Source organism: Schistocerca nitens, chromosome 6 (assembly GCF_023898315.1).
Source record: "Schistocerca nitens isolate TAMUIC-IGC-003100 chromosome 6, iqSchNite1.1, whole genome shotgun sequence".
NCBI lineage: Eukaryota > Metazoa > Arthropoda > Insecta > Orthoptera > Acrididae > Schistocerca > Schistocerca nitens.
Genome location: NC_064619.1, coordinates 588,901,287 through 588,923,545, shown reverse-complemented (window position 1 = coordinate 588,923,545; position 22,259 = coordinate 588,901,287). Strand labels below are relative to the sequence as shown.

The 22,259-nt window shown below is 44.9% G+C and overlaps 1 protein-coding gene across 1 annotated transcript; it reads right to left on the bottom strand.

Moving 5' to 3' along the window:
- Positions 1–2,495: 2,495 nt before the first annotated feature.
- Positions 2,496–20,423, bottom strand: LOC126262639 (probable cytochrome P450 6a14). Its single transcript, XM_049959400.1, has 8 exons — positions 20,359–20,423; positions 15,640–15,905; positions 13,416–13,654; positions 10,838–11,100; positions 8,946–9,115; positions 7,087–7,305; positions 4,752–5,021; positions 2,496–2,809 (listed from the first exon to the last, which is right to left on the bottom strand). The coding sequence occupies exons 2-8, from the start codon at positions 15,857–15,859 to the stop codon at positions 2,637–2,639; spliced, it is 1,554 nt and encodes a 517-aa protein (XP_049815357.1). The 5' UTR covers positions 15,860–15,905; positions 20,359–20,423; the 3' UTR covers positions 2,496–2,636.
- Positions 20,424–22,259: the final 1,836 nt, after the last annotated feature.

Sequence of the window (22,259 nt, the reverse complement as noted above, 5' to 3'; positions counted from 1 at the left end):
ACCCTGTGGGACGCCAGCTGTGGGATAAAAGATACAGGAGTTGTTGTTGTGGAGGGTGACATAGGAAGGATGGTGCGAGAGGAAGGAAGCGACCAGACGGACAAAATTGATAGGCTGGGCGTAGGTTAGGAGTTTAAAGAGGAGACCGGGATGCCATACGCGGTCATAGGCATTTTGGAGGTCAAGGGAAACAAAAATGGTGGAGCGACGGGAGTTGAGCTGGAGGGACAGAAGGGGAACAAGGTTTAGGAGTTGGTCTTCAGCAGAGAAAGAGGGTCAGAAGCCACACTGGGTAAGTGGGAGGAGGTGGTGTTTAGTAAGGTGCTGATGGATACGGTGGGAGAGGATGGATTCAAAGACCTTACTGGGGACGGAGGTGAGGCAGATGGGACAATAGGAAGAGGCGGCAGAAGGGGGTTTGTTGGGTTTGAGGAATAAGAGGACGCGTGAGGTCTTCCACAGGTCAGGGTAGAAGCCAATAGAGAGGATGACATTATAGAGATGGGCGAGGACAGTCAGGAAGGAATAGGGGCTTTCTCGAATGTGGCGGTAGGTGACAGTCGTGACCAGGGGCCGTGTTGCGTTTGGACCAGAGGATAAGTTTAATGTCTTGTGCTGTGATGGGAGTGTTTATGTTGGAGGGGGGTGTTGCAGGAAACTTTCGCCAATTCATGTGGTGTGACATCCGCAATCTCATTGCGAGTGTTTGTTTCCAAATCTTCAATTGTATGCAGATTATGACTGTAGACTTTAGCCTTTAAATTACCCCACAAATAAAAAATGAAAGGTAGACAGATCGGCCTATCTGGGAGGCCATAAACCTGCGGAAAGTGTACGTTCTTCTCAGAAAGATTCGTGGGAGTATGGTGTCAAAGCGCCATTTTGCTGGAAAAGCGCATACTACCGTTCGTCCTATGATTGCAACAGGTCAGTTACAAATACTTGAGAGTTCATGGTGTAAAAGAAAATGGGGGCTGCAATCCACTGACACACCAAACGCCTGGTTTCATACCATGCAGAGGTATCGCAAAGCATTCCCTGGTATTGTCTGTTGACCAGCAGCGTGTGTTTTGATAGTTCACGTATCCACTAAGGTGAAACCATGCTTCGTCTGAGCTGAACTAAAGACTTGGATCCAGATAACCATCAGCGACATGTGTGGATAACCATCTGCAATAGTATTGTCATTGTGTGTAATCCGTAGGCTTTAATGCGTGCATCACACTAACTTTGTTTGATCGCACGTGTTACAGTTTCATCATGTTCTGGCATGACGTTAGTTTGATATTTTGTCGCGGGGATTGGCATCTAGTTGATTCCCGTGGATGTCTTGCCATAGTCTCGTGAACACGTTCAATATTTTCCGGAGAGCAAACTTTATTTACTTGACTGCGTTTGACGTTAGCGACTGAATCTGTTGCTCTAAATTTAGTGATCAGTTTCTGCACAACACTTTTTGCAGGAGCAGCTATCTCTGGATATTTTATCGTAAACCTTTCATTTAACGTTTTAAACGGTTTACATCGAAAGTTTGAACAGTAAAACACTCTTTGTTCGATTGAAAAAGGCATTCTGCAGAACTGTATTCACAACGAGCTTCAAACTGATTAATCACAACGTAGCACTGATCATTAAATCACCACTCGACGTCACGTGACGCCACTCGAGTGCCGCTTTAGCGCTAAGAAATAACAACACTCAGATAGCTTCAAATATCACGCTCAGTATAACACGGGACCTCTTTTAGCTTGGCCACCCCGTATTTGCTGACCCGAAAGATTTCCACTCGTGAGTTTCTCTCAAGAGTTAATGAAATTTGTAGAGGTATAAAAGTCTGAAATTGTTAACTAAATGCGTGAAATTCTGGAAGTCACATTTCTTTCTTTCTTTCAGTGGTGCCATGTCCCGCGCTGACGCAGGGTCGGCATTGTTATGAACGGATTTGACAAGGTTAGTGGAAAGGGGTGGCCGGATGGCCTTCCTGCCACCACCCCGTACCCCCTGGGATGGAATTAGTGTACCCCCTGCTGTCTGCGACTAGTGTAGGTCATGGAATAGTGCGAACGTGTTCAGATGTCTGCGAGTAGTGTAACTGAGGCGGAACATGGGGACCAGCCCGGTATTCACCTTGTGGGATGTGGAAAACCGCCTAAAAACCACATCCAGGCTGGCCGGCACACCGACCATCGTCGTTAATCCGCTGGGCGGATTCCATCTGGGGCCGGCGCGCCAACCCGAGTCCAGGAAGCAGCGTGTTAGCGCGCTCGGCTACCCTGGCGGGTTCTGGATGTCACATTGGCTATAACTTAACCGTGATGAATTCTCCAGTGACTTATGGATCCGTCTGTGGTGTAAGCTTGCTCTCTAAACGAAGTGCAGTGGATGGAAGCAGAAAACTTGCACGATATGCCTTGTGGTAATAATATTTATTTAATCTTATATTACGTACATAGTCGAAACGATGTCAAAAAATTGAAAGACAGTAGACGATCAGCTACATAGAAACGAATTATATATACAAATATATAGATATTTATACAGATCTTGTTGGGAAAATGTCCACATAAATAACATCACACTCAGAAGTAATAGAGACACGCAAAAGTAGAAACAGCTTTGTCCTCGCACTGAGCACTCTAGGCAGCCTTCCGACTGGTGATTTTCAGGTGGACGCCGTTCTTGGTGGCGAGGATGGCAGCCATGGGGTCCAGCGGAAGAGGGATGTCCGTCTCGCTGCAGACGTCCACCTTGTAGTGGGACAACAGGTGCACCAGGCCCAGCTTCGACTGCAGCAGCCCCAGGCGCATGCCTGCGACAACACCAACATGTCCTTAACTATGTACACAGCGCTACACTAATTACAATGCCAACGTTAAAAGTGGCAGTCAAAAAGTTACTGTCATTATCATTTTGGCAAATTAAGAGATTGCGTAATACGAATAAGCTTAGGGTTTTCCACATGCTTGCGTGCCATAGGACCTGACAACAGTTCAATGTCACTAGAAGAGTTTTCACTATCTGTCCACTCATATGGCCAAAGGCCTCGTCGCCGTGGTAACACTGGTTTCCATCACATCACCGAAGTTAAACGCTGTCTGGCTTGGCTAGCGCTTGGATGGGTGACCGTTCGGTCTGCCGGGCGCCTTCGGCAAGCAGGGTGCACCCAGCCCTTGTGAGGCAAATTGAGGAACTACTTGATTGAGAAGTAGCGCCTCCGATGACGAAAACTGACAACAGGCAGGGGAGCGGTGTGCTGACCATGCGCCCCTCCATATCCGCATCCAGGGACGCCTAAAGTCTGAGGATGACACAGCGGTCGGTCAGTGCCGTTAGGGTCTTTCGAGGCCTGTTCGGACAGAGGTTAGTTTTAGTTTAGCCCACCCAAATGGGGGCCTAATATTTTCTCATTCACTTCATAGGTCACAGGGAAATGGGTTGGTATGACCTGTGGTAGTCAGGACTCATGAAAATTTTGATACATCTAGGTGAGACAGGCACTCGTTGGGGATACGGTTTGACCTATGGTCAGGACTCATGAATATTTTGATACATCTAGGTGAGACAGACACTCGTTGGGGGTACGGTTTGACCTATGGCAGCGCCATCTAGCGGGTCACACATAGCGCCATCTGGTTTCGCCCTTGAAGGTAGACAGGTTTGGTTTTTTGTAGTTTTTTTCGTTTGACGCTTATTTCGTGAGATATTTGACCTGGTCACGATCAATGGACCATCCTGTATACCGCCTCATTCCTTACAACTTGTTACCCAGAACTCGCCCTCAAGCGCTAGGCAGATCACCTCCAGCCTAGCACCGCCAACTCCATGGCGATTATAATCGTTCATCGTCACATCAGGATATCTGTGAGATAAACCATCCTGTTATCCACTTTAATGAATTAATGGATACCAAACTCAGGTTGGCTAGACAGAGAGCTGGAGTTTTGAACTGTCGCCTTTCTACATGTATATCCAGTGTCTGAAGTACTTCACTGCTTCACTACTTAACAGGGATCACTTAGACAACTCTTATTAAAACATTTTTATGAACGTAGCACTGGCAGAATTACATGTGAGTACACGAATAAGAGGTTTTATCGGCAAATCATGGAATAATTATGTTGACCAGTAGTGGGATTACCTATCTAGCACGTCGTCTTGCCTGGATAGAGAGTAGCAATGGATAGTTCGATTTGAACCACATTGATTAAACGAAAATTTTCAACAGGAATGACATTCGGCGGTAAAAGTGAAAGTTCCATGTCGAAATTGCATTTAAGACCTAGCTGATCAATATCAATTGGTATCAACATGGAATTGTGAGCGCACTAAATCAACATAAAAAGTAAACTAAATTCAGTCTGAAAAGGCCTCAGAAGGCCCAATGGTACCGACCGATCACCGTGTCATTCTGAGCCGATAGGCGCCCCTGGATGCGGATATGGAGGGGCATGTGGTCAGCACACCACTGTGCTGGCCCTTGTCAGTTTTCGTGACTGGAGCCACTACTCCTCAATCATGTAACTCCTCAGTAGGTATCATAAGAGCTGAGTGCACCCTACTTCCCAACAGCGCTCGGCTGACGTAGACAGTCACCCATCAGAGTGGTAGCTAAACCCGACAGTGCATAACTTCGGTGATCTGCCAGAAACCAGTGCTACCACTGCGGTAAAGCAGTTGGCACCAAACACACACATTACCTCAATTTCCTTGACAAAAAAAGATGGTGAAATCACGGAAGTTGCATAACTGACCTATGCAGAAGCGCGGACCCTCGCCGAACGGCATGTAGACGAAGGGGTGCAGCGACGCCTTGGCCTCGTCGGTCCAGCGGTCCGGGTCGAAGCGGTGGGGCTCCGGGAAGTAGGTGGGGTCGTAGTGCAGGCTGAAGGCGGGCACCATCACCACGACGCCCGGCTCGAGCAGCGCGCCCTTCTCGGCCTCGCCGTCGGCGCCGGGCAGGCGGTACGGCCGCTGCACCTGCCGCGTCAGCGTCGGCACCGGCGGGTACTTGCGCAGCGTCTCTGCAACGGCGCCGAACGTCTCGTCACCACACGCAGTGTGGGCCGCCAGGTGTACAGAAGGTCAGAGGAAACAAGTGGGGAACCAAGGATAGGTAACTGGATTCAGAGTTATTACAAATTAGTGGGAGTGAGAACTGTCTTAGAGAGATACAGCAACTACTAACCAGCATAACGCAATATATAGCTACACTTCAGCAACGACTGCACTTAGGCTGCACTTATGTGTGGGGTACCTAAGAAAGCTGACAAGTTGGAAGTGATGAATGGAGAGTGGGTATGGAGTAATTTAAAACAACATATTAACCAGAAGATGTCTACATGTCGCAAAAATATGAGCTGTATCAACGACTTTTACTTCACCTGCTATATTTACTGGGTATGCTGAAATACAGTGCTCAAATACGTTTTGCACTTTCCGCATATCAACAAATATATGTGGGTTGAAATGCAATGTGTACAGGGGATGAGAAGTAAGTGTTATGAAAGTAAAAACAAAAAATTAAAAATAGCCTGTTCGGAACTGTACATTTTTGTACATCTGTGAAACATAAAGCTGATCTTGAGTAATATCCAATACCGTGTTCTTCCACCCTACCCATTCTGACGCTGTCTGCAGCTCTTGGAGGGTGGTACTGCTCTCATGTAATGTTTTAGTAGCATTCCAGCGACTAAGCACAGCAATTTTCAACTGTTGCCAAGCACGCTCAATCAGTTTCGTGGTATTCCATTCAATTGCATCTTGCGCTCTGGAAGAAGGTGTTATCGAGATGAGTGAGGTGTGTTTATGCATTATCTTCTTGAAAGAGGGAGCTACGAAAAATGTGATTGTACAGCCGGGTAAGATGTTGGAGAATCCTGTCCCAACGCTGAATAGCATTCATGCTACCCTTCAAGACCACGAGAAGCGTCCGACATATGTACGTAGTAACGTCCCAAAACGCGGCTGACCCAGCATTGATGAACTCGTAAGATTGCATACCTCAGACGTACATTGGTAGCTGGCCGCCTCTCATTCTTTTACAGCAATCATCAAGTGTCAGAAAAATCCTACACTTTCAGTATATCGATCTTGTGGTATGTATTAGGATATTGCATGTAGTAAAGACAACAACGTCAGCTGTGTTTACTGATTTTATTCGTTTCTGTGCACTGGAGCAACAAATAAAACCAGTATACCAAGGTGACAGTGTTGTCCTTAATACATGTAACAATACTGCACTCGTCGACCAGTGAAACATAGCAACATTGATGCAAGTCTCATTCCATGCATTTCGTTGCTCACCTAATTAGACCACCACGGTGCTTGAAGCTATTATTCTCGCAATGGACACCTAGAGGCTAAATTAATCGTGTGGAGACATTTTTGAACTATGCAAACGTCGACATAGCTGTTCCAGTTTCCACCAAAATTCAACGTGCAACTCTGTTGCATTTTGCTCGGGGGACAAACGAGACATATAGTTCACCACGGGCGATCAGTATGACACAGATCTTCAAAACTTTCCGTTCCCTAATAGTGGATGAATAGTCGAATGACGTCGTTGTGTGGTTTGCCAGTTACCGGGGCACTTTGCCAGCTGACAAACCTTACTGCTGTGAAGATACGCTGTTAACACCGACTATGTTTTAAACGATCATTCAAGGCATGTTGACAGATTCAGCACTGTATGCACACCGCTTATACCGTTCATGATTAAAGACACACCACACTATTGAACTGCTCTGAAAACGAAGGTTTATCGAGGTCGTAGTGGTTTGACAAGTCTTTCCAATTCGCAGAAGTATTTCTAAATCAGTAGCATTATAGAGTTACGAATAAAAAACCATGTGAAAAAAATTAAATCTAGCGTAGAATTCACGTGAAAGGAAGTCACTTAAGTTTTAAGTATGCTACCAACTTCTTCATTGAAAAAGTTTACACAAAATGACACGTTCAACAAATTACTGAAGATCGCATTTATCGTTCATGGAACGCCAAATGACTAACATTTGATGAACGCACACACTTTCCTATGAATCTGGAGAAAGCTCGAATGCAGTCGTACGATAACAGTGGGCGTGTTACCTGACAGCACTCTGTCGAGGTACTTCATCTTCGCGAGAGAGTCGTACGAGATCTCGCCGCTCTCTGCCAGCACGGAGTCAATTTCCTTCAGCACCCGCTGCTGGATGTCCGGGTTGATTGCCAGCTCGTAAGCAGCGAAGCTCATCGTGGTCGACGACGTCTCGAAGCCGGCGATGTAGAACAGGAAGGCCTGTGCCGACACTTCGTTCTCCGACAGTTCTGCGAAGCAAAGAGGTTGGGTTCTTTAATACGGACAATTCAGATTCTCCCCTCACTGCACAGGACAGTATCTTTATAGTATAGTTTTGAGTGAGTATGTGTGGAATGAAGAGTTCTGCGTGAAACTTTGGACATTTGCCAGGTCAAGGTGAAATATTATTGGAACATATGCCCTCAGTGTCTTACGCTTGTCCTATCTGGAAGAAGTAGTTAGCGTCGATCATGTAAAAGTTCAGATTTATCGAAGAATCACCCAATCCCTTTTTTACATCTGCTTCATCCATGAATTTTATCAAGCCAAAAAAATTAACAAATAAATAAATAAGAATAAAACAAGTGGTCCAATTTCATCAACTGTCTACATGAAATTCTTTGTCTGTTGACTGTTTTCCCTGTTCTTCTGCTGACAAGACACCGCACTAAATGTTTTATGAGGATTTCGCCTTGTACAAGGTGAGGGACCCAAACAGCGAGGTCATCAGTCCCATCGGATTACCGATGGATGGAGAAGGAAATCGGCCATGCCCTTTCAAAGGAAACATCCTTGCATTTGTCAGAAACGATTTAGGGAAATCACGGACGTGGGTTTGAACAGTCGTCCTCCCAAATGAGAGTCCAGTGTGGTAACCACTGCGCCACCTCACTCGGTGGATGTATTTGTTGTTGAAGCCAACACAAATGCAAATAGTGACCTTCCTGAAGAAAATGGCTTCAAGAAGAATTAGTCAGACATTCATTTAACGTGCGTACTCCTAAATTTCAGTCAATTATCAATGAAAACCACCAACTCTTGTATTTCAGATTTGTCATGCTGTGACCGGTTTCGGTCGTCGAACATTTTTAGATGCGCTGTTATGCGCTGATGGCACGGTACTCGTCGAAAATATGAGGCGATGCAACTCATTGTCAAACAGGGCATTGTTTTGGCACGAGTTAGAGGTATCCTTCCGTGGGGCATGTTTACAATATGTCAGCTATATGCCATGACACGTCTGCCGTTGTTTCCCAGTGGTGAACAATACCCTATTATCACATGAAACGCCTCGCATTCGGGAGGACGACGGTTCAAACCCGTCTCCGGCCATCCTGATTGAGGTTTTCCGTGGTTTCCCTAAATCGTTTCAAGCAAATGCCGGGATAGTTTCTTTCAAAGGGCACGGCAGATTTCCTTCCCCATCCTTCCCTAATCCGAGCTTGTGCTCCGTCTCCAATGACTTCGTTGTCGATGGGACGTTCACCACGAATCTCCTCCTGCTCCTCACATGAAACTATCTGAATGCCTACAGCAGACTACAGTCGACCTGAACATTTAGAAAGACAGTGCTTCAGCCCATCGCTCCCGACTTTCGAGAGGATGATTTGTGGGCCACACCATGTACATGAAGGTTTGTCCCCTGGTGACCTGACCTGATTTCTGCTGATCCAAGCAATCTGTTTGAGTGGTAGGGGTGGACGGTTATGGATTACGAAAGTTCTCCAACATATTCTCCTCTCGTTGATCCATAGGACGATGCGTTGGATCCGACATCAGGGCGAAACGGGGTGCTACGTGCTATAAGCGCATATGCCTTTTCTGTAGTATTAGAGTTTCAATAGACACATTTACTCGTAAAATAATAACTGAACAAGTCGGTACTTACTCCAGTCAGTGCCTCCTTGCTTCTCGCCTTCGACGAAACCCTTCGTGTGCAGCTGGATAAACAGGTCCATGAAATCGTTCCTTCTGATGGAATTTTCTAAGCGATCGTGGACTGTCTCCTTCACCATATTGTCGAAAAACTGCAGTGTATTGTTCCTAGGAGCTCTGGAACTGAAGTGTAAAAGGAAAATTGTGAAATATGTCAGAAAGATTTTTTTATAGCTAACCAAGAACTATATTTATTACAATATTTGAATCCTAAAAGTCATGAAACGACTTGTAATTGCTAACAGTAAGGCATTTCTGTTAGTTATTATGTGAGATATTTACCGCAGTTTTATTTTTCATAGTTATCTTTTTGCGGTTGTGTGTGAGGAATAATTTGCAGTACAATAATGATAGTGAGCGTCACGAATCTCAAATTAAAAAACTACGACAGTGAAACAGAACACGTGTGTGCAACATTTACTAGATAAAGCAATGCGGACATCCACGTACATACAATAATTCTGCAGAAATAATCTGACGTTATGAAACCTCTAAACGAATAAGAATATGCAGTTAATTGTTAAGTGTTTCCTGACACTTGGCAACCGAACAGTGGTATACTGAATTACTCCCCCAGTATGAACATCTTTCGTGCGCAAAGGACGTGGAAATTACTCAATATATAGTCTTCGTGAGATTCACATTAAAATTTATTGCACTTAAAACTCATGTTATCCAATACAGTACACGGATGGATAAGACTGTAATTAGTTTTCTCGGACCAGGGTGGATGTCCGTTATATTTACATTGTGAGAATATTTGAAGAATGTGCAGGGTATGTATCGTACAGGGGCACCAATGGATCAAGATAAGAAATAAGAGGAGGAAATGAAATGGTTCGTATAGAGTTTGCGGAACGAAAAAAATACGGACAGGGGGGCGAAGGAAATATAAAGGTATGCTATGGGTCTTTTGATGGAAAGGACAAACAAATGCGAATTCTGAGAAGCAGACCAAGGCGTAATAGAGTTTTAAGATAATGATTTAACAGTGTAGCGGAGATAATCAGGGTGAGGTTTACATAGAGGAAGATGTGTTACTTCAACGCTTTAAAAATGTGGATGATTTTGGGATAATGCAGTCCCCATATTCGCCCTACAATAATTTTGGGGATATTTAGACTACGGTGAGTACCGTACTCGATGTTAGGAGGTCAGAGATATGTGCTGTTTTGCGCTCTGAGGTTAGTGGGAGAACGTTTTGTAAACAGCACTCACTCCACAGTAGAGTGAAAGCAGATTTATGGAAACAATCGCTACGCTGTGGAAAAGACATTGCTGAGTGATGTCACTTTTTTTGGGTCGATTAGTCCAGCAAGGGCTGCAGCAGAGACTAATTATATTGGGAATCAGAAACGCAGGAGAGAGATACTTCCCGAATTGAAGCTGTGGATGGACCCTGAGTCGCGCCTGAATCTATAAAGCAGCAAGAGTAACTTCTGGCAGAGGTCTGAGGAGGAGGAGTTTTCAGTCAGGTAAACAGTTTTAATGCTATTAAGTGTCAGGGCAGCTTTTAGCTATTATGTAGGGGCCATGGAGGCAAAAGGGTAACTTGGTTCGTCCTGTAATTATTGCCTAGGTGTTAGATAAGTTCACTATCACGTCTACACCTGACTGTTCCAAACTGATGACTTAAATAATGTACAGGATGAACAAAACAACGTTCAAAAGGTACTGAGCAAAGAACAGTTTCATTTGAAGGCACTAGAAAGGAAATGCTGATATGCTGTTAGTCAACAGTAAAGGAATATATAAGAAAATCTGAACACTTTCATAGTGCTTTGAAGTCCAGATGCCATTTTAAATTTTGGTACAGTTTCCACAGTAAAAAGATGAGTTACTCACTCGAGGTACCGCTTGAGCGGAGGCGTAAAGATTTCGGTGGCGATCTCCTTGAAGGGCCTGGCCCGTGGCTGGAAGAGGATGCGGCCCCACATCCTGAAGTCGCAGTCCGGGTTTTTCTGGCAGTTGAGCTTGACGCCGAAGGCGAGCGTGGCGATCACCTCCGTGGTGTAGAGGGCGAACACTTCTCGGAACTGCAGCACCTTGCCCTCCCGCGCGGCGTCCGCCAGCACCTCCACCATCTCGCTGCCGCACTCGTTCAGCGTCTGCGAAGGGAACGCAGCTTTAGGTAAGTCCACCAGCTATCGATCTGTCCCTTGACTTCTAAAACCCCTTGACTGTGTATGGCATTCTAATCTCATTCTCAGACTCTTAACCCAAACAGTTACGTTTAACTACGTCAGCTTGTTGCACCTGCCTCTCACAATAATCCACCACATGTAACCATTAACAGCCCCCAACGAATTACATCTGTGCCCAAGGATTCGTCTAACTTACATTTCTATATATCCTTGGCACTACTGAAATGGTTAAATCACCACAGCTGTGTGCCAATAACACCACTGTTATGAGCCTCTGAACATCATAAAAATCCCACCCAAAAGTGGATGAAGAAGGTTGCATCTTCGTCAAACACGTTGGCCCTTATGATAAACTCTACCATGACCCACGAACCTACAGTAGAGACATCCCAAAATATCTGCCTCTACATTTACGATCAACATATCCAGCTCGATAAAATACCTCGGCAAACTTTCCTCCTTAAATTAGTAGTTGACATTCTTCCATTACCGTCCAACCAATATTAATCCCACAGTAAACTAGAACCAATAGAACTACTAATCGTCCGTACATGGAAATTGCATTCCTTCACCATCCTCCATACCTGCAAAGCCGTCATATGACATATCCTTCTCTGTAGAGTTAGCTGGGTTTCCGCTCCACCAAACTACCTCCCTTCCAGAGCCATGTACACTATTATCTTGCTTTCCGGTCACGCTTATCCTCGTCTTCAATAATCGTTTATCAACTCATCAAATTACCCTTCATCCTCATCTAAACTGATCGCCTGTGCTTACATTTTGTGCTTCCCAGAAAACAGACCCCAATAATCTTATTGCCGGCCGCGGTGGTCTAGCGCTTCTAGGCGCTCAGTCCGGAACCGCGCGACCGCTACGGTCGCAGGTTCGAATCCTGCTTCGGGCATGGATGTGTGTGATGTCCTTAGGTTAGTTAGGTTTAAGTAGTTCTAAATTCTAGGGGCTGATGACCACAGATGTTAAGTCCCATAGTGCTCAGAGCCATTTGAACCATTTTTGAATAATCTTATTACCCTAACCCTAAACCTAACCCACCAATTTCCAATACTGATAAACCTTTGCACTACTGTATCGACACATTGCACGTATCCGATATATACCCTCAGTTCCTTTCTTCTTACCCATACTCAAACTCCTCTGTACCACCGCAGCTTCTGTTTCACTTCATGTAAATCAAGATTCCATTGACCATGACGCCGTGGTAACTCACTTCTTACACCCCCATGAAGCCAGTCCACTTAACCTCACCTAATTTATTCTTTCCAATTGCAATTTATTTCCAGTCAGCAAAGTGCAGTACTTCCTTCGATAAGTTCAGCATCTTAGAAACACAGCTTTTGAAGTCTACAGTGACTATTTGTAGTTTTAATAAGGTCACTATAGAAACTAGTTTAATAATCATAAAACAATAGAAATATTCCATCTTCTTTTTGATATTTATATCAAACTTCGTATTTCAAAAGTTTCTTGGCTGAAGATGTTAATAGTAGCTTGTTGCCAGCCACCCTTAAGCGTGAGGGACGAGGGGGTAAAATAACATCAAAAGAAAAATTGTGAACATAAGAGTAAAAATAATAAAAACTGGCAGTGAGACCTTGATCATCGGTCTTCTATGATACAGTAGTAAGCGTCGCAAGTTACCGAATTATAAGTTCTATTTTTGTTTCCCTAATCCTTCTGGGGTGCGAAAGTCTGAAAATAGGACCCTCACGCACTTCATAATTGTTTTATTAAGTACCTAAAACCATTGCTGTAGCCATTTAAAAAATTACGCGTTGCCCGCATCTCGTGGTCGTGCGGTAGCGTTCTCGCTTCCCACGCCCGGGTTCCCGGGTTCGATTCCCGGCGGGGTCAGGGATTTTCTCTGCCTCGTGATGGCTGGGTGTTGTGTGATGTCCTTAGGTTAGTTAGGTTTAAGTAGTTCTAAGTTCTAGGGGACTGATGACCATAGCTGTTAAGTCCCATAGTGCTCAGAGCCATTTGAGCCAATTACGCGTTCACACTCACCAAAGTGACAGGGTGTCTATAGATACCAACTAATAATACACAGAGCATTATATCTTATTTCTAAAGGTGGCAGTTTGATGCGTATCATTTTCACCAGTATTCAAGGCCTCTCACAGCAAATAAAAGTTGCTGTTCAGAATGTGACAAATGACTAATAATCTTACTATCATCCCAGGTAGAAGAAAGACCACGCTGCTCAAAATGCGTGACGGGGCTCGTTAAAATTTATTGTATTTATTCGAACATCTGCTCACCTGGAACATGTTCTTCAGCTTGCCACTGGTAAACAGTGGGCTGAGTTTGTTGCGCAGGCGGCGCCATCGATCGCCCTTCATGAAGAACAGCTGACCCTCCAGTATTGGGTCATCTACAGGGACAGGTTCTCGGTCGGTGAAGTAGTCAAAGTCCTTGACCAGTATTTGACGAATGAGATCTGGGTCGATGACCAGCAGGCGGGGTTCAAGTCCACGGTAGTATCCCACGTAGCGCTTATCTGAAAAAAAAATCCAATTAGTGACTGTTAAAAGTCCTGGTAAGAACTTATTCTGAGCACTGCACCTGCTATATGATATGTGTCTTTTAAAATGAACCGACCAATTGCCTCAAGGACGAAGTGGTTGTCACGGTTCGTTAAATGAAATGAAAGTACAGTCATTTTACACTTAATATTTACACAGTCACATAAAAGTTTTATACTGGTAACTAGAGCAGCCAGCACTGGCCTTAATGAGAACAATTGGAGAAACTTGAAGATGGTTACCCGTAACGCTTATGGCGTGAACCAAGGCTTACGACAATATTACGAAGTGTCGTATGACTCAAATTGCCGTTTGTACGCTTTCAGGTGGCACTGAAGGCCTGTTATCATTACGGTTCAGTGGAGTAAAATAGAATGTAGTGTCCATCACAGTTTGGCGCTTCTGTTCGCCTGCAGCTCATGTCAATAATACCACATTACTCTCATTAGATTTTTTTGTGTGATGAAGAATGAATACCACTGTGCTTCACTACGTAAGGTCCTACTGGAGGTGGTACGGCATTACAACTTACTTCCTAGGGCAATTGTAGGGGAACTTAACAGTTTTATGCCGATCGCAAATACCATTGAAATTTAATATTTTTCACACATCGATGGTAGGTGATGAAAACATTGTAACTTCATTTTGATAAATTTTGCAGGCGGATCAAAAAAGTGATAGAGATAAATTTCCTACATGTGTAACTACGTAGTAAAAGCCGATTTACTGACATATTAGAGAAACCCATGCACTTTCAAATTTGTCTTTGATAATGGATTTACGTTGTCCTCGATGGTGAGTGTTCATCGGAGGTGAGGGTATCATCTGGAGTGCCTCAGGGAAGTGTGGTAGGTCCGCTGTTGTTTTCTATCTACATAAATGATCTTTTGGATAGGGTGGAGAGCAATGTGCGGCTGTTTGCTGACGATGCTGTGGAGTACGGGAAGGTGTCGTCGTTGAGTGGCTGTAGGAGGATACAAGATGACTTGGACAGGATCTGTGACTGGTGTAAAGAATGGCAGCTAACTCTAAATATAGATAAATGTAAATTAATGCAGATGAATAAGAAAAAGAATCCTGTAATGTTTGAGTACTCCATTAGATGTAGCTGTAGATGTAGTAGTGTAGCGCTTGACACAGTCACGTCGTTTAAATATTTGGGCTTAACATTGCAGAGCGATATGAGGTGGAACAAGCATGTAATGGCAGTTGTGGCGAAGGCAGATAGTCGTCTTCGGTTCATTGGTAGAATTTTGGGAAGATGTGGTTCATCTGTAAAGGAGACCGCTTATAAAACACTAATACGACCTATTCTTGAGTACTGCTCGAGCGTTTGGGATCCCTATGAGGTCGGATTGAGGGAGGACATAGAAGCAATTCAGATGCGGGCTGCTAGATTGGTTACTGCTAGGTTTGATCATCACGCGACTGTTACGGAAATGCTTCAGGAACTCCGGTGAGAGTCTCTAGAGGAAAGGAGGCGCTATTTTCGTGAATCGCTACTGAGGAAATTTAGAGAACCAGCATTTGAGGCTGACTGCAGTACAGTTTTACTGCTGCCAACTTATATTTCGCGCGAAGACCACACAGATAAGATAAGAGAGATTAGGGCTCGTACAGAGGCATATAGGCAGTCATTTTTCCCTCGTTCTGTTTGGGAGTGGAACGGGGAGAGAAGATGCTAGTTGTGGTACAAGGTACCCTCCGCCACACACCGTATGGTGGATTGCGGAGTATGTATGTAGATGTAGATGTACTGGAATTACGAGGTTTTCGCAGACAGTTGGAGAAACAAGGTTTTATTGCCTATCACAGATATGTAAATCGTGCCAGGCTTGAAGGAAGCTTACTGATTCCTGTGTCTAGACAGTTGAACTGCCAAAAAGTAGCTGATCTAAATGTGATGTTGCATTCCATAGTATTTTGCAAATTGATGATTTCTTCTCTGCAGTGTACATACCTCTGAACTGACGGTAGAGATCGTCGAGGTCCTCTGACAGCATTTGTTTCTGCACGATGGACTTGTAACAGTTTCCAAACGGCGTCCATGGACGCGACTGTGGGGCGCCCTTCTCTGTCCAGTAGCTGAAGTGCCGGAAGTAGCACACCCACAGCACCAGCGCGGCGGCGATCACCACGAGGCCCAGCTCGTCCATCCACGAGTCCAGCTGCACCACCATGGTGAGGGTCTGGTGTAGGCTGCGGTTATCAAGACGATCCTGAACTCTGCGAACAGCATACAGATACTACCGTAAAATCGAAGTAGAGTAGCTCAACTGATGGTGGGTCTGATGAAGTAAAATTCCTCTACTCATGACTGACTGGTTGTATGTTGACAATGGAGGACACTCAAAAAGGGTGTGGTGAAATACACGACTGGCCATTAAAACTGCTATACCAAGAAGAAATGCAGATGATAAACGGGTATTCATTGGACAAATATAGTATACTAGAACTGACATGTGATTACATTTTCACGCAATTTGGGTGCATAGATCCTGAGAAATCAGTACCCAGAACAACCATCCCTGGTCGTAATAACGGCCTTGATACGCCTAGGCATTGAGTCAAACAAAGCTTGGATGGCGTGTACAGGTACAGCTGCCATGCAGCTTCAACACGATACCACAGTTCATCAAGAGTAGTGACTGGCGTATTGTGACGAGCCAGCTGCTCGGCCACCATTGACCAGACTTTTCGATTGGTGAGAGATCTGGAGAATGTGCTGGCCAGGGCACCACTCGAACATTTTCTCTATCCAGAAAGGCCCGTACAGGACCTGCAACATGCGGTCGTGCATTATCCTTCTGAAATGTAGGGTTTCGCAGGGAACGAATGAAGGGTAGAGCCACATCTGAAATGTAACGTCCACTGTTCAAGTGCCGTCAGTGCGAACAAGAGGTGACCGAGACGTGTAAAGGCGCTGCAGTCTGGAACCGCAAGATCGCTACGGTCGCAGGTTCGAATCCTGCCTCGGGCATGGATGTTTGTGATGTCCTTAGGTTAGTTAGGTTTAACTAGTTCTAAGTTCTAGGGGACTAATGACCTCAGCAGTTGAGTCCCATAGCGCTCAGAGCCATTTGAACCATTTTTGAGACGTGTAACCAATAGTACCCCATATCATCACGCCGTGTGGTACGCCAGTATGGCGATGACGAATACACGCTTCCAATGTGCGCTCACCGCGATGTCGCCAAACACGGATGCGACCATCATGACGCTGTAAACAGAACCTGGATTCATCCGAAAAAATGACCTTTTGCCATTCGTGCAGCCGGGTTCGTCATTGAGTACACCATCGGAGGCGCTCCTGTCTGTGGTGCAGCGTCAAGGGTAACCGCAGCCATGGTCTCCGAGCTGATAGTCTATACCGCTGCAAACGTCGTCGAACTGTTCGTACAGATGGTTGTTGTCCTGCAAACGTCCCCATCTGTTGACTCAGGGATCGAGACGTGGCTGCACGATCCGTTACAGCCATGTCGATAAGATGCCTGTCATCCCGACTGCTAGTGATACGAGGCCGTTGGGATCCAGCACGGCGTTCCGTATTACCCACCTGAACCCACCGATTCCATATTCTGCTAACAGTCATTGGATCTCGACCAATGCGAGCCGCAATGTCGCTATACGATAAACCGAATCGCGATAGGCTACAATCCGACCTTTATCAAAGTCGGAAACGTGATGGTACGCATTTCTCCTCCTTACACGAGGCATCACAACACCGTTTCACCAGGCAACGCCGGTCAACTGTTGTTTGTGTATGAGAAATCGGTTGGAAACTTTCCTCATGCCAGCACGTTGTAGGTGTCGCCACCGGTGCCAACCTTGTGTGAATGCACTGAAAAGCTAATCATTTGCATATCATAGCATCTTCTTCCTTTCGGTTAAATTTCGCGTCTATAGCACGTCTTCGTGGTGAAGGAGTTTTAATGGCCAGTTGTGTATTTATTTCCAAAGACTGATTCACTGATTTAGTGTTTATATAAAAAAATAACATATAATTTTTGTTATGTTATTTAGTAAAAATGTAAGTCAGGTGTCATCCTGATCTGCAAAACAGTTGTGTTCTGAAAGTCCACATTGCCTTTGAGCTGCATTTTGTTGGAATAGGTAGGCTGGAAAACAGCGCTGTCGCATGCTGCTTGTTGTGGACGTTTCATTACAAACGCGAATACAAGCTTGGGGACAGCAGGCTGTGGAAGAGTCGGTAAAAAGAAGACGCCTAACAGCTGGCAGCGCTGATGCGGACTTCCACCTGCGAAGCTTCGACAGCTGCAGTCGAAGCAACCAGTCGTCTGCTGAGCTGTGATAACACCATTGCCGTAGAGACGTATGCAAAAGCGCATTGAGTGATTGGTTGACGTAGAAGCATGAAGCACGAGCGCCAACCCCACCACAGTCAGCGATCTTGTTTTGTATACTCTACTACACCTTCGTGGTTGGACAAAGGACTGCCTGGCAAATGGAGCTCAGCGCGACTCTCTTAACGGGGAGCAATCGTCAAACGTGTAAGGTACATCAGGAGTGCCACAAGGGTGTGGTATGCGACTGGTGATGAAGGTCTACAACGAGTCTCCTTTCAATAGTTACCAAATGGGGAGCTGAACTGAAAAAAAGAAACACAGAGTAAGAATGCAATGTTATATTGCGTGTTTGTTGGCAATAAATGATGTATGAAACACACGGTCTAGACACGTTAATGTGAGCGCCTATTCAGATGCCTGAATAAGCAGCTTTTGCAGCGCAGACGTGCGGGAAGAGTGAGATTCTGGAAGGTACCGAAAGGTATATGGAACCATGATGACACAAGTGCTGTGGCCACCTGTCCCAGATTTCTCGGTTGAGGATCTATGGCGCGAACAGTGGTCCCATAGACTCTCGGTTGTTACTCTACGGACCATAGACGTACACCGCGACCTATGTGACGAGTTGCGTTGTCCTGTTGGTAGATGGAATAGTGCCGAGAAAAACAAAACTGCATGTAGGGGTGGACATGGTCCCCAAGGATGAGAGCACACTTGTGTTGATCCACTGCTCCTTCCAGAATGACGAGATTACCTAGGAAATGCCGCGAAAACGTCCGCCATATCGTCTCTATTCCGGCTTGGATGCTTTGCTGTCCGACGATTCAAGCTATACTCGCCAATGGCAGTCTGTCCGATGGAGCATAAAACGTCTTCGGCTCGACCTATCGCTTAGCCCCAGAGGCTCAGTCCCACCTTAGGTCCTCGGCCGGAGTTTTCTCTCTGTTCTTGGCGAGTTTGGGGGCTCACAAATAATCTACACAGATGGATCACGGGTCGACGGTCTTGTTGGCTTCGCTTAGGCTCACGTTGGCCATACGGAACAACGCTCCTTGCTGGATGGCTGCAGTGTATTCACTGCAGAGCTGGTTGCCATCTATCGTGCTCTTGAACATATCCGCTCCTGCTCTGGTGAGTCCATCGTCATTTGTACTGACTCCTTAAGCAGCCTACAAGCTCTCGACCAGTGCTTCCCTAGGCATCCTTTGGTACTGTTAATCCATGAGTCTCTTTATGCCCTCTGCACTAGTGGCCGATCAGTGACCTTTATTTGGACTCCAGGCCATGTCGGGATACCGGGCAATGAACATGTTGACCGCCTGGCCAAACAGGCCACCAGTAAACCATCTCTGGACATTGGCCTCCCGGAGACCGATTTGCGAGCAGTCTTCCGCCGCAAAGCTTTCGCGATTTGGGACACTGAATGGCGCACCCTGAGCACACCAAATAAACTTCGTGCTATTAAGGAGACGACGAATGTGTGGCGGTCATCCATGCGAGCTTCTCGCAGGGAATCAGTTGTCCTTTGCCGGCTCCGCATTGGTCATACGTGGCCGACGTGGTAACACATGGTTACCTTCACAGTCGCGAGGACCCACCACAGTGTCGCTGTGGCTCCCTTCTGACTGTCGTGCACATCTTGGTGGACTGCCCAATTTTAGTCGCTCTACGACCGACTTTTAGCCTTCCCAGCACTCTACCTTCGGTGTTGGGCGACGATGTCTCAAAATCGAAATACTTGTGATCTAAGTGGCAGATATAAATCACTGTTTCAAATGCTTTCGCGTGTGTTTACGTACACTCGATCTTCAGCAGGGATTTTCAACTGTTTCTGCCGACATAATGACGGTAAACACAGTCTAGCTCGGTGCAGCCCGACTGTGTGTGTTTCCAGGCGGCAACATCATACTTATACGAGTGGTTTCCATAACATTATACGTAAAATTACGGTTTGTTGCCATATGGCAATACCATGCCATAGCGGGTACAGAATCTAAAGGGCTTTTCAATTAAATCTGGTATCAGTGACCAAAAACCTGCTGCAGCGCAAGATGATAACGAGATCGAAAAAAAAGAAAGAAATTAAGAAGAAACGAGAATAGTTTTGTTTGGAATGTCCAAGCAGATGAAAATGTTATATTATACAGGCAGTCAAACACAGACATACTGGGCTTTAGAGGGAACTGTACACGAGTTGTTAACTAGCCATGGAGTGATCTCTAAGCTCCCAAGCTCCCTTACTGTATCAGGAAGGCATACGAAGGCTACACCTTCAGATCCGTCTGCATATTCTGATCCTTTCCACCATACGCAACTAGTGTACATCACCTAAAACAGCGTTTGCTGAGAACATGTATTTGTCGGATGCTTACCACGTGCAGTCCCAAGATATCTTCACGTGGCTGATTTAGGCAGCTTGCAGTGATGTACCTGCTGCTCTGACTGGCATTATGGCGGGGCATCTGTGTTTATATGAGGTCTGTGTGATCAGATAACGAGATAAGCGACAGAGAGACGATTGAAATCGACCGGAAGACTGCTGTTAATCACGTTCACACTCCTTCACCTCCCGCGTTTATCACCATGTATGGAATCAGCTGTGTTACGTTACTCGGCAATTCCATTGTACTGAATTCTGCGGCCGGATGGCCTTCCTGTCGCCACACTTCTTCAGATAACCTAACGGAGGGAAATCGTGTTCGTCATCTACTAGTGAATCGTTTGAACTTTGTTCTGTGCGTATTCGTATTTTAAAAGTTGATGTATCGTATTTTCTGTGACGGCGACAGCCCGCCCTTAGCCTAAATGATCATGGAAAACAGCCGAAAAATTACTCTAGGCTGGCTGGCTTACGAGACTAACGACCGTTAATCCGCCACGTGGATTGTATCTTAGTCTGTTTCACCTCCATGTCTGTAAAGATTGCAAGATGTACGTTGAGCTATATTTCTAGGTAAAGTTCGTTCGCATTAAACTACCGGTATGTCAAGATTAATCGACACTAATCCGTGAGCTTGTGATGATTTGGTGCATAACTGAAATACATTGTCGTACTAGCACAGCAGTCGATCATTCTACGAGGGTAGTCATAAAACTTTGATTATCACCTCAAAATATCAAGCTGTGACGTCAACACACTCAACTTGTTAACAAGGTGGGTATAACACAACGACCTCAATAAACATACTGATGCAACATTATCTTTCTTTTATGATCGAAATCTAACGTGGAATTATTTTAGTCTAAATTATGAATCATGCCTAGTTAATGTTCAAAGTGGCAGAAAGGATATTAAAAAGTCGTCAAACGTCAATAGGTGAGATGTATTGAGAATGTTGGGACATAGACCTAGTTTATATATGTGGTGTCTTCTTTTCGATATGTCCTAAAAAGCAGACGCCATTTTGATCCTGCAGCCTGTATCAATCAAGACACAAAGGAATTAAAGACATTAGCGGCCTGTAGCCTTTGATTTATATCAATGGGGCAAGTTCAAAATTCTGGTTTGAATCCCGGTCCGGTGTATATTTTCAACTTGAACCATTGTTATAAATGAATGCCCACAGGCAGCTAGTGTCTTTAATTCCTTCATGTCTGTAGACAGAGTTTGTTTACTGGTTTTGGTCACCTAATAGTTTCCTCTGAATTTGGAAAGGAGTGTTATTAGTCTATTCTAATAAAGCTGTTGTTCTAAGGTTACCGGCACTTCACTTGTGGGTTACATCATTTGTGCAAAACTAAAACAATGAAGGGCAGAGGAAAACAGGTAAGACAAATGTACATAAATTTAATTCTGTTTAAAAGGCAATTACGGCCCTTTCTTGTAAATTGTCCTACTTAATGTAGAAATATAGTCTTAGATACATTTTACTGTGGAACAACTGTATGCCTAGGTAACCGGCAATGTTTATTATTATTGAACTTGTCAGTTACTGTACATCATAAACGTTTGTTGTTTCATTTCTTTTTATTCATATAAGCCTTATAAGAGCAATATTTGATTGCCGGTGGATATTTGTTTTTTAGCTCAGTGCATGACACACAACAATACGTTAAGTTTCACTTTATCCACTATCAAATGGTGCTTAAAAGCCTTCTTCGATAAAAACAATGATTTACTTGTTAAACAGTAAGACATGCTTTTTTATACAATGACACTAGCTGGCTAATATGAGATTTACGGTGTCCTGTAGGATGCTGAATCATAGAGGAGGTTACGGAATTGTATTAATATTCATCGTAAATAAACTGATCGTAGGGGATCTCGTGTTTG